Source organism: Parambassis ranga, chromosome 9 (genome assembly GCF_900634625.1).
Source record: "Parambassis ranga chromosome 9, fParRan2.1, whole genome shotgun sequence".
NCBI lineage: Eukaryota > Metazoa > Chordata > Actinopteri > Ambassidae > Parambassis > Parambassis ranga.
In genome coordinates, this window is record NC_041030.1 from 23,523,321 (window position 1) to 23,536,079 (window position 12,759).

General features: G+C 50.0%; 1 protein-coding gene across 1 annotated transcript in view; it reads left to right on the forward strand.

Moving 5' to 3' along the window:
- LOC114441234 (chromaffin granule amine transporter-like) overlaps nucleotides 1-12,759 on the forward strand; it is a 54,628-nt gene continuing 41,869 nt past the window's right edge. Inside the window, exons 1-12 of the mRNA XM_028414039.1 lie at nucleotides 1-37; nucleotides 1,010-1,108; nucleotides 1,364-1,635; nucleotides 1,717-1,841; nucleotides 1,914-1,972; nucleotides 2,048-2,131; nucleotides 2,247-2,339; nucleotides 2,478-2,567; nucleotides 2,647-2,690; nucleotides 2,774-2,834; nucleotides 3,624-3,719; nucleotides 3,783-3,861. Of these exons, the coding sequence (XP_028269840.1) occupies nucleotides 1,012-1,108; nucleotides 1,364-1,635; nucleotides 1,717-1,841; nucleotides 1,914-1,972; nucleotides 2,048-2,131; nucleotides 2,247-2,339; nucleotides 2,478-2,567; nucleotides 2,647-2,690; nucleotides 2,774-2,834; nucleotides 3,624-3,719; nucleotides 3,783-3,861 (1,100 nt within the window). The 5' untranslated portion in view covers nucleotides 1-37; nucleotides 1,010-1,011. The remainder of the gene's footprint in view (nucleotides 38-1,009; nucleotides 1,109-1,363; nucleotides 1,636-1,716; nucleotides 1,842-1,913; nucleotides 1,973-2,047; nucleotides 2,132-2,246; nucleotides 2,340-2,477; nucleotides 2,568-2,646; nucleotides 2,691-2,773; nucleotides 2,835-3,623; nucleotides 3,720-3,782; nucleotides 3,862-12,759) is intronic.

The following is a 12,759-nucleotide window of genomic DNA, read 5'->3' on the forward strand; positions in this document are numbered from 1 at the left end:
TCAGCCAGCAGCCGGAGGACCAACAGCCGCTCTGCAGGTTGGTTTCCTTCTATCACATATATGTGTTCTGTATTATATGTATTATATAAGTATATTATAATATAGTATATTATATAAGTATTATATGTATTATATAGGTATTATATGTATTTGACTCAGATCAACATACATGCTAATGTTTTATGACTTCAGTGTCTTTCGACTCCTTTCTTTTTTCTGTTGTTGACTAATGAGGTGATCATAGATGAGTATTGATTAGGTATGTGTGTGTTTATTGGTCGTATTTGGTCTGTATTGTCGAGGTTCTGCAGTTTTCTCTATGGCATCAAACAAAAGAAGCAAAATGTCATTTCTGACAGAGGGGCGGGGTGAAGCAAAGCTACACATGCTGTCGCTGCATATTGGACTTTTATTTGTAGTTTTTCACTCCTGCAGCAGAGTCGGACCTGTGGGTCAGGCAGAGACTCTCTTAGTGTTGGTCATTTGAAACTGAGTCCACCATGGCTTCGTGGAATAAAGAGGTTTGATGAAATATTTGCAGCTCAGATATTTCAACAAGTTCAGAGTTTTACCAGGCTTGTGGTGGTTTGGGGGTTCAGACAGTGAACCTGGACTGGACCTGGATCTGTGTGTGTGGGGGCTCACTGATGTGCTTCAACAGATCACTGCAGACTAATACATGATGATAGCAGCTGGTTATACATCAGCTGTGATATTGTCTGCAGCTGACTTCTGTCTGAATAACTGAGTTCTTCCACACACACACACACGTCTGGCTGCAGACAGGATGGAGCTGCTTGTGTAGACCAATGAGAACACACTGACTGATCATGTGACCGCAGGGAGAAACATGATGTCTGTTCAGCTTTAAATTCATTTCAGATCAAACATTTTACACTGCAGTACTGTGACTGGCCACTAGGACACTGCATCCTCCACAGCGTCGATGCATCATGTGACCCTGTGGAAGCACCATTAAGCTGTCATGTGACCCTGTGTGTGGTTTCAGACATGGCGTGGCTTCCTCAGAGTCGAGGCTCTCCCAAACTCGTCCTGGTGGTGGTGTGTGTCGCTCTGTTGCTCGACAACATGCTGCTCACTGTGGTTGGTGAGTACACACACACACAGACACACACAGACACACTGTGCCCTCCTGACCATGAACTTCAAGTTACCCTCCCCTCTCAGCTGAAATCATCTTCTCCTGTCCTCACACACACACACCTGTTCATCCGCCCACCTCCTCCTTCTGCTAGCGTCACAGCCAGTAGAACTTGAGGTCGCTGACAGTAAGCTGTGGGTTCTCCTTAGAACCTGATGTTCTTTGATGGAGTGATGATGTGAGTCAATCTCCCCCCTGCAGTGCCCATTATCCCGACATTTCTCTACGCCATGGAGCACCCCAGCCCCCAGCCGCCGCACACTGCCCCGCCCTCGCCGCTTGCTCTGGGCCTTGGCGTCTCACAGCTCCCCTCCTCCAGCCACAGTTCTCCTCCCCCCACACTCTCCCCCCTGACCTCCCTGTTTGACAACAGCACCTACAGCCTGCAGGAGGACCGCACTGGACCCTCCAACCTGTCAGACCAGATAGCTCCGTCCACCGGCCTGCCTATCAATCAGACCACCAACACTACGGTAGGAGAACCGATCAATAATCAGTAGTCATCATCGTCAGCACTGATCAGTAGTCTGTCTCCTCTTGTGTCCGTCCTGCAGGAGTCCACCTGCCTCGAGGACAGCATGTTTCTGGAGGAGGAAAATGTCCGCGTTGGTTTGTTGTTTGCGTCTAAAGCTCTTATCCAGCTGTTGGTCAACCCATTCGTTGGTCCGCTCACTAACAGGTCAGCTCTCCGTCTATCGATACCTCAGATATGTTTGATCGCTCAATACTTCAAGTCTTTCTGTCTCTGCAGGATCGGCTATCATGTCCCCATGTTTGCTGGGTTCATCATCATGTTTGTGTCGACTATCAGTAAGAGTGTTCACGCACAAACATCACAGCAGTCTGTCATCTCTATACAACCCTGATTCTGTGTGTGTGTGTCAGTGTTTGCATTTTCAGGGACATATGCTCTGCTGTTCTTTGCTCGCTCTCTGCAGGGAATCGGCTCCTCCTTCTCCTCTGTGGCAGGTCAAACACGTTTTTACACCACTTTACACCATTTACAGCACTTTACACTATTTTACAGCACTTTACACTATTTTACATTTCACGTCATTTACTGCACTTTACAATCCTTGTGTAGGTTTGGGAATGTTGGCCAGTGTGTACACAGATGATGAAGAGAGAGGCATTGCAATGGGTGTTGCACTGGGAGGCCTGGCTTTGGGAGTCCTAAGTGAGACACACACACACACACACTACAAGGCCCTCTGTCTTGATACTGTCACATCTGCACCTTATGTATGTGTGTGTGTGTGTGTGTGTGTGTGTGTGTGTGTGTGTGTGTGTGTGTGTGTGTGTGGTGTGTTATTAGTTGGAGCACCATTCGGCAGTGTAATGTACGACTTTGTAGGGAAGAGCGCCCCCTTCCTGGTTTTGGCCTTCCTGGCTGTGTTTGATGGAGGTAAACTATCAAAGCTGCAGTGCTGCCCCTTCTGATTGCTGTGTGTCTGAACTGCAGTGTCTGTGTTTGTTTGTTGCAGCGTTGCAACTGTGTATCCTGCAGCCATCAAAGATCTCTCCTGGGGTGAGTATGTCCACACACACACACACACACACACACACACACACACTGAGCTCGGCTCAGCTCTGTTGGTCTCTGTGTTTCAGAGTGTGGAGGGGACCCCTTTACTCACCCTATTAAAGGATCCATACATCCTCGTCAGTGCAGGTAAGAGGCCTGTGCGCTCTGATGAATGTTCAGGTGCATGTTCAGGTGTATATTCAGGTGCATGTTCAGGTGCATCTTCAGGTGCATGTTCAGGTGCATGTTCAGGTGCATGTTCAGGTGCATCTTCAGGTGTATCTTCAGGTGTATCTTCAGGTGCATGTTAAGGTGTATCTTCAGGTGCATGTTCAGGTGCATGTTCAGGTGCATGTTCAGGTGTATCTTCAGGTGCATGTTCAGGTGCATGTTCAGGTGCATGTTCAGGTGTATCTTCAGGTGTATCTTCAGGTGTATCTTCAGGTGCATGTTCAGGTGCATCTTCAGGTGCATGTTAAGGTGTATCTTCAGGTGCATGTTCAGGTGCATGTTCAGGTGTATCTTCAGGTGTATCTTCAGGTGCATGTTCAGGTGTATCTTCAGGTGTATCTTCAGGTGTATCTTCAGGTGCATGTTCAGGTGCATCTTCAGGTGCATGTTCAGGTGCATCTTCAGGTGCATGTTCAGGTGCATCTTCAGGTGCATGTTCAGGTGCATCTTCAGGTGTATCTTCAGGTGCATGTTCAGGTGCATCTTCAGGTGCAGTTAAGGTGTATCTTCAGGTGCATGTTCAGGTGCATGTTCAGGTGTATCTTCAGGTGTATCTTCAGGTGCATGTTCAGGTGTATCTTCAGGTGTATCTTCAGGTGTATCTTCAGGTGTATCTTCAGGTGTATCTTCAGGTGTATCTTCAGGTGCATGTTCAGGTGTATCTTCAGGTGCATGTTAACATAAATGCGTCCTCTGTCTCTGCAGGCTCGCTGTGCTTTGCTAACATGGGCGTGGCCATCTTGGAGCCGACCCTGCCCATCTGGATGATGCAGACGATGTGCTCCCCAAAATGGCAGCTTGGTACGGTCCAACATGCTGTGTTTGTTGTGTGTGTGTGTTTAACACAAGCATGTTGTGTTGCAGGTATGGCCTTCCTCCCTGCCAGCGTGTCCTACCTAATAGGAACAAACCTGTTTGGAATTCTGGCAAATAAAATGGGACGGTCCAGTGTGTGTGTGTGTGTGTGTCTGTGTCACGTGCTGTAGATAAGATGAAGAATCAACCACATTTGATCAGGAAAGTGTTAATAAATCAGCTGTTTGTCTGCAGGTGGCTCTGCTCCATGGTTGGGGATGTTCATCGTGGGCATCAGTCTGCTGTGTGTAAGTCCTGCTGTGTAGCTCACCCTTCAGCTGGCTCCTCTCTCATCCTTCATCCTCTCTGTCCTTCATCCTCTCTGTCCTTCACCTCTCTGCCTGGTCGCCCTCTTCTCCTCTCTCTGTCCTTCATCCTCTCTAATCCTGTCTCCCCTCTTCTTCTCCTCTCTCTCCTTCATCCTCTCTGTCCTGTCTCCCTCTTCTTCTCCTCTCTCTCTCTCCTTCATCCTCTCTGTCCTGTCTCCCTCTTCTTCTCCTCTCTCTCTCTCCTTCATCTCTCTGTCCTGTCTCCCTCTTCTTCTCCTCTCTCTCTCTGTCCTTCATCCTCTCTGTCCTGTCTCCCTCTTCTCCCTCTTCTTCTCCTCTCTCTCCTTCATCCTCTCTGTCCTGTCTCCCTCTTCTCCTCTCTCTCTCCTTCATCCTCTCTGTCCTGTCTCCCTCTTCTCCTCTCTCTCTCTCCTTCATCCTCTCTGTCCTGTCTCCCTCTTCTTCTCCTCTCTGTCCTTCATCCTCTCTGTCCTGTCTCCCTCTTCTTCTCCTCTCTCTCCTTCATCCTCTCTGTCCTGTCTCCCTCTTCTTCTCCTCTCTCTCTCTCCTTCATCCTCTCTGTCCTGTCTCCCTCTTCTCCTTTCTCTCTCCTTCATCCTCTCTGTCCTGTCTCCCTCTTCCTCCTCCCTCTCTTCCTCTTCTCCTCCTCCTTTATGGACCAGCATCAGGAGGGTCCCCCTTGTGGGCCGGTGCTGCTCCTCCTCTCTCTTTGAAGTGCTTGCTCAGCACCTACACTGTAACACGTGCTGTTAAATGAAAGGCTGAATGGATCACGGTGTGTATTTCAGGTTCCTTTTGCCACCAGTATCTACGGGTCTGATTGGACCAAACGGAGGGCTGGGCTTTGCGATAGGTGACATGTTACTTCCTGTTCCTAACGTCCCATCATGTGACCTGTGTAGCGTCATTCTAACCGGCTCTGGCCTGCCTCAGGTATGGTCGACTCCTCCATGATGGCCATCATGGGATACCTGGTTGACATCCGCCACGCCTCGGTGTATGGCAGCGTCTACGCCATCGCTGACGTGGCTCTTTGCATGGGCTTTGCCATTGGTAACACGCCGACGCACAGACACACACATACCGACAGACACAGGAAGTGATGAGTCTTCCTGTTGTTCCAGGGCCATCCACAGGGGGCGTGCTGGTCCAGGCTGTGGGCTTTCCCTGTCTCATGGTGTTCATCGGGGTCATCAACATCTTGTATGCGCCCTTCTGCTTTTCTGTTACGTAACCCAGCTGTCCGCGAGGAGAATATGTGTAAATATTGATCTGACAGCGTGACTGATCAGCTGCTGTAACCATGGCAAACCATTCACATCAGTAGAAAGCCTGCGGATCAGCAAGTCTCTGAATTGTTTGACGATGGCTTCCTGGTTGAGGCACTTTTATCTAGTTCTACGTCCCCACGATCTGTGCAGGGAAATATTTCAGACATGATGCATTCAGGAACCATTCAGTCTCTGGGAAATCCAAAGATCAGCTAAATGTGCTGGTTTCAGATGCCAGGAGGTTCAAGTCAGACACACACTGAGACAGCAGGTCTCAACACATCAGCAGGATGGATGGTGTGTGTGTGTGTGTGGTGTGTGTGCAGTCATTACACTATGATTAGACTGTTTACACATCAGAGGGCGCCGGCCTTCAAAGCTGCAGAGGAAAACCTTCTGTGAATAAACTGTCAATTACACACAGATTAAAGACACACAGCAGCTTTATTAACCATGCTGTGTGTGTGTCTGTGTGTGTGTGTCTGTGTCTGTGTGTGTGTGTGTGTGTGTGTGTGTGTGTGTGTGTGTGTCTGTGTGTGTGTGTGTGTGTGTGTTATACAGGCCATCATTGACCAGGAGTGTGTGATGACCATGAAAAACTACAACACAAACAAGGGGGGCTGTGAGTTTACCCTGAGCGACAACAGCGAAGAAGAAGACAGAGGAGTGACACCACACAGACACACACACACACCACACAACACACACACACACACAGACACACAGACACACACACAGACACACACACAACACACACACACACACACAGAGACACACACCACACACACCACACACACACAGACACACACAAACACACAGACCACACAACACACATACACAGACACACAGACACACACAGACACACAGACACACACACAAACACACACACACACAGACACACACAGACACACACACACACAACACACAGACACACACAGACACACATACACAGACACACAGACACACACACAGACACAGACACACACACAAACACACACACACACACAGACACACACACAAACACACAGACACACACACACAGACACACAGACACACACACAACACACACACACACACACACACAGACACCAACACAACAACACAAGACACACACACAAACACACACACACACACAGACACACACACACAGACAACACAGACACACACAGAGACACACACAGACACACACACCGTTGTTTGGTCCCTGTACTCAGAGCAGACTCTGACTAGAAGCCATCTTGTTTCATGGATGTTAGCTGGTTCCTGTAAAGCTGTGTTATAGCCCCGCCTCCTGTTTGGCCACGCCCACCTCTGTAGTCACTATCACCATGAATCAGAGAACAGCAGGCGCATGACTGGACGGACCTGCTGTCAATCACAGGCTGCTGCCCTGTCATCCACTTTCTGTTTGACGGTTCATGGCTTCATTATTTTAAACTTAAATGATTATGAAATGGTCGAGTAGCCCTGTGTGTATGTTGATGACATCACAGGAACATTAAAACACACAAACTGCTTCAAAGCGTGTCCTTTAAATCTGAGCAAACACATTTACATCTGTGTGTGTGTGTCTTTGTGTGTCTGTGATGTGGTTGTGTGTGTGTGTGTGTTTGTGCGTCCTGTGTATCTCTGTGTGGTTGTGTGGTGTGTGGTTGTGTGTGTGTGTCTCTGTGCGTCCTGTGTATCTCTGTGTGTCTGTGTGTCTTTGTGTGGTTGTGTGTACACAGGGCAGGTTTTACACTGGGTCCTGTGAGTCTGAACTGAGGAATCAGTCTAAACACTCAGAGTCCTCTGATCTGTCCAACATGTGAGGACAGGTCCTCTGTCCCCTGATGTCTCTTTCATATCATGTTGTTGATGAAGAGTCTCAGTCATCAGGTCATCTTCACTCAAAGGGTGGAGCATCTGGACTTGTGGGGTCGTGTTGGAGACGCTGCCCTGCTCTCCATCAGCTCCATCAGCTCCATCAGCTCTTGGGTGGGAAACATGGTTTCTACCAGAGACACCAGCACCGCTGGTTCTCCCTCTGTGGATGGACTGAGGACAGACTGACTCACTGCTCCATCTAGTGGTTGATAGTGGTATAATGGATAATGACGTTTGTTCCTCTCTCTCCTTCATCCTCTCTGTCCTGTCTCCCTCTTCTTCTCCTCTCTCTCTCCTTCATCCTCTCTCCTGTCTCCCTCTTCTCCTCCTCTCTCTCCTTCATCCTCTCTGTCCTGTCTCCCTCTTCTTCTCCTCTCTCTCTCCTTCATCCTCTCTGTCCTGTCTCCCTCTTCTTCTCCTCTCTCTCCTTCATCCTCTCTGTCCTGTCTCCCTCTTCTTCTCCTCTCTCTCTCCATTCATCTCTGTCCTGTCTCCCCTCTTCTTCTCCTCCTCTCTCTCCTTCATCCTCTCTGTCCTGTCTCCCTCTTCTCCTCTCTCTCCTTCATCCTCTCTGTCCTGTCTCCCTCTTCTCCCCTCTCTCTCTCTCTCCTTCATCCTCTCTGTCCTGTCTCCCTCTTCTTCTCCTCTCTCTCCTTCATCCTCTCTGTCCTGTCTCCCTCTTCTTCTCCTCTCTCTCTCCTTCATCCTCTCTGTCCTGTCTCCCTCTTCTTCTCCTCTCTCTCCTTCATCCTCTCTGTCCTGTCTCCCTCTTCTTCTCCTCTCTCTCCTTCATCCTCTCTGTCCTGTCTCCCTCTTCTTCTCCTCTCTCTCCTTCATCCTCTCTGTCCTGTCTCCCTCTTCTCCCCCTCTCTCTCTCCTTCATCCTCTCTGTCCTGTCTCCCTCTTCTTCTCCTCTCTCTCCTTCATCCTCTCTGTCCTGTCTCCCTCTTCTTCTCCTCTCTCTCTCCTTCATCCTCTCTGTCCTGTCTCCCTCTTCTTCTCCTCTCTCTCCTTCATCCTCTCTGTCCTGTCTCCCTCTTCTTCTCCTCTCTCTCCTTCATCCTCTCTGTCCTGTCTCCCTCTTCTTCTCTTCTTCCTTAAGTAGTCAGGTCCTGCTCAAGGTTTCTTCCTCTTAAAGGGAGTCTTCCTTGCCACAGTGCTCTTAGGGGTTCAGGCTCTGAGTTTCTGTGAAGCGCTTTGAGACAATTTCTGATTGTATACCTTATAACACTTACAAAAGATAAACACGTGTAGATATTAATAAGATGAGATAATCCTTTATTAGTCCCCCACAGGGGAAATTCACAATATCATAAATATACATATAAATATATATATATATATAAACACACACTGAAGGAGCAGACAGGCTTCCAGAACAGGCGGCGTGTCGCTCCTGGTTCGGAGCCTTTAAATGTCTTCATGTGTGTGTGTGTATTTATATGTATATTTATATAACACACACACATATATATATATATGTACATATATGTGTGTGTGTGTGTGATGAAGATATTTAAAGGCTCCGAACCAGGAGAGACACGCCGCCTGTTCTGGAAGCCCGTCTGCTCCATCAGGATTCAACCTGTTTAACGGAACTTTTGACGCGGACCTTGTTCCCAGCCGGAAGTCATCCCCGGCGCACCGTCCGTCCCTGTGAGCGGTCCGCGGGGTCTGCTACGCTGCGAGAGTTTCAGGTTGGTGGTTTCCATAATAAATAACCGTATTGATGAGGATCGACCTGTGCTGATCGATCACTCTGCACCCACACACACACACGCGGGTCAAACACATCAGAACGACGTCATCATTGAACCTTTCGGTGAAACACGTTGTTCGTTGTGGTTGACGTCATCTGCATGTGAAATGTGTTTCAGAATAAAAGCCGCTGCTTATCATTAGTTCACCAGATTATTAGCACAGTTTTTAATAAACTGTGAAGGTGACGTCATGAAACGCTCGCTTCCGGTTTGGGCTCCTTATGGAGCTCTCTGCTTTACTACAAGACCTTCATCTCTCCTCAGGAGCCCCGCCCCCCTCCCTCTTCCTCCAATCACAGAGCTCCTGTCTCGGCTGCAGGAGAAGTTGACTTCTGACGAAGCCTTTGGAAGCAGCACCCTGATTGGTCGCGTGGAGCGGCTCTTCCGAACTGCAGATCCTAACTGGTTGTTTTCAGCCGATCAGAGGAGGATGGGTGGGCGGAGCTTCAGGCGCTGTACGGGTCTGTGATCAGGGCTCTGATTGGCTGCGCGGCTCTGCCGCTCCGTGACGATGACTGCATCCCTCTGACGCCTGCAGCGTACCTGGACGTCCCGGCTCGAGCCGCAGCGGTGAGCGCCGCCCTCATGGCGCTGCTGGAAACTCTGGGCAACTGGGAGAAAAGGGGCGGAGTTACAGGAGATCTGGCAGGTCTGCCGCTCACTGTGGCTCCACCCCTCTGCGTGTTTACTGTCACTCATTTCCAGGTTAGTCTGCGGTGTCCAATCAGCACCCAGTCACGTGTCACATGACTGTAGTCTGGTGATGTCGTTCTCTTTGGTTGTCAGGTTCAGGCTTGGACCAGCACCGCCTCCACAGCGGCTGCACGCCACCTGCACGAGGCGCTGCTGAGGGCAGGAAGCTGGAGGGACTCCGCCCACCTCCTGATAGGGGAGGAGGGGGGACGCAAAGGAATTCTGGGGGAAGTCCTGGACATCCTGCAGCCTCAGCTGTCCAAGTGAGCTGTGAAGAGACACGAGGGGAGAGGGGGGTATCCATCAGGTTTACTGAGGGTGTGTGTGTGTGTGTGTGTGTGTGTGTGTGTACATTGCAGGGACTCTTGGTGGCGCTGTGACGCTGTGAAGCTGGTCTTTGCATGGACTCTCCTGCAGGTCAGTTTGACCTTTGACCTTCATTCAGCCATAATTAAGTCTCCATGGCAACAGCTTGTCCATACATCACACAGGTGATGACAGTGTGTGTGTTTGCCACAGGTGACCCGCCCTGCTCTCTCCCCTCACCTCTCTCGCCTTCTCCCCCCCTCCCTCCTCCTTGTTGACCATCACAGACCAGACAACTGCATGCTGGGAGTTCGCTGTCTGCATCATATTGTTCTAAACACAGTGAGCCCACACACACACACACACACACACACTGACTAATTGATGCCTGCAGGATATGTTCATCTGACTGTGTGTGTGTGTGTGTCTGTGTGTGTTCAGCCGGCTGCAGATCTGCGACAGTTCAACAGAGCAGAGGTTCTTTACCAGGCGTTATACAGACACCTGTACACACCTGAGCCTGCTGTCATACAGGTGAGACACACACACACACACAGACACACACACAGTGACAGACACACACACACAGACACACAGTGACAGACACACACACACACAGAGACAGACACACTCACACACACACAGTGACAGACACACACACACACACACACACAGACAGACACACACACAACAGACAGAGACACACACACACACACAGACACACACTCACACACGACACACACAGACACACACCCACACACACACAGACACACAGACACACACACACACACACAGACACACACACACAGACAGACACACACACAGACAGACACACACAGACACACGACAGACACACACACAGACACACACACAACACCACACACACAGACACACACCACACACACAGACACACACACACAGACACACACACACACACAGACAGACACACACACAGACACACACACAGACACACACAGACACACACACACCACACACACACAGACACACACACAGACAGAGACAGACACAGACACACACACACACACACACACAGACAGACACACACACAACACACACACAGACAGACACACACACACAGACAGACACACACACAGACACACACACACACACACAGAGACACACAGACAGACACACACACACACAGAGACACACAGACAGACACACACACACAGACAGACACACAAAGACAGAGACAGACACACACACACAGACACACACACACACAGACAGACACACACACACAGACACACCACACAGACACACACACACAGACAGACAGACACACAGACACACACACACAGACACACACACCACACACAGACACACACACAGACACACACACACACACAGACAACACACACACAGACAGACACACACACACACAGACACACACAGACACACACACACACACACAGACACACACACAGACACACACACACACACAGACATACACACACACAACACCACACACACACCACAACCCAACACACACAGACAGACACACACACAGACACACACACACACAGACAGACACACACACACACACACACTCACACACACAGACACACACACACAGACAGACACAGACACACAGAGACACACACACTCACACACACAGACACACACACACACACACAGACACACACACACAGACAGACACACACACACACAGACAGACACACACAGACAAGACAGACACACACACACACACACAGACACACACACAGACACACACACACACACACACACAACAGACCACACATACACACACCCACACCCACACACACGACACCACAGACACACACAGACAGACACCACACACACACACACACAGACAGACACACACACAGACACACACACAGACAGACACACACACAGACACACACACACACACACAGACACACACACAGACAGACACACAGACAGACACAGACACACACACAGACACACACACAGACAGACACACACACACAGAGACACACACACACACACACACAGACAGACACACAGACAGACACACAGACAGACACACACTCACACACCAGACACACACACAGACAGACACACACACACACAGACAGACACACACAGACACACACACACACACACAGACAGACACACACACACACCACAGACAGACCACACACACAGACAGACACACACAGACACACACCACACACACACACAGACAGACACACACACACACACAGACAGACACACACACACAACAGACACACACACACACAGACAGACACACACACACACAGACAGACACACACACACACAGACACACACACACAGACAGACACACACAGACACACTGTGTTAGCCTGGTAGCTGCAGTGCTGTCCTGTCTTTGTGCAGGTAGTCCTGTCCTGCTTGTTGGACCTGCTGCTGGTCCTGGAGAAGCCCCCCTCCTCCCCCTCCTCTTTTAGGAAGCCCTGTCGTCATGATGATGTGCTGCGTCTGCTCCTGACCCACATGGAGCGAGCACAAGGTGGCGCTGCGATGCACCTATGCCACGGCTCTGCCAGCCTTCATAGACAGGTACGTGTGACTTTCATTTGTTAATCTAAACCTTCCGATGGTCCATGAATGCATCTGGTGTGAGAGCGTGCCGCGTGGTCAGTGTCAAGGAAGGTGAAGAGTTAATGTGGCAGCAGGCTCTCAGGGTGCACTGGTTTTATGTGTGAGCTGCAGGATGGGCGTGGCTGTGTGCAGACACCTGCAGCGGGTGGAGCGGGTGTGCTGGGATACCTGGAGGTCAGTGATCCACCAG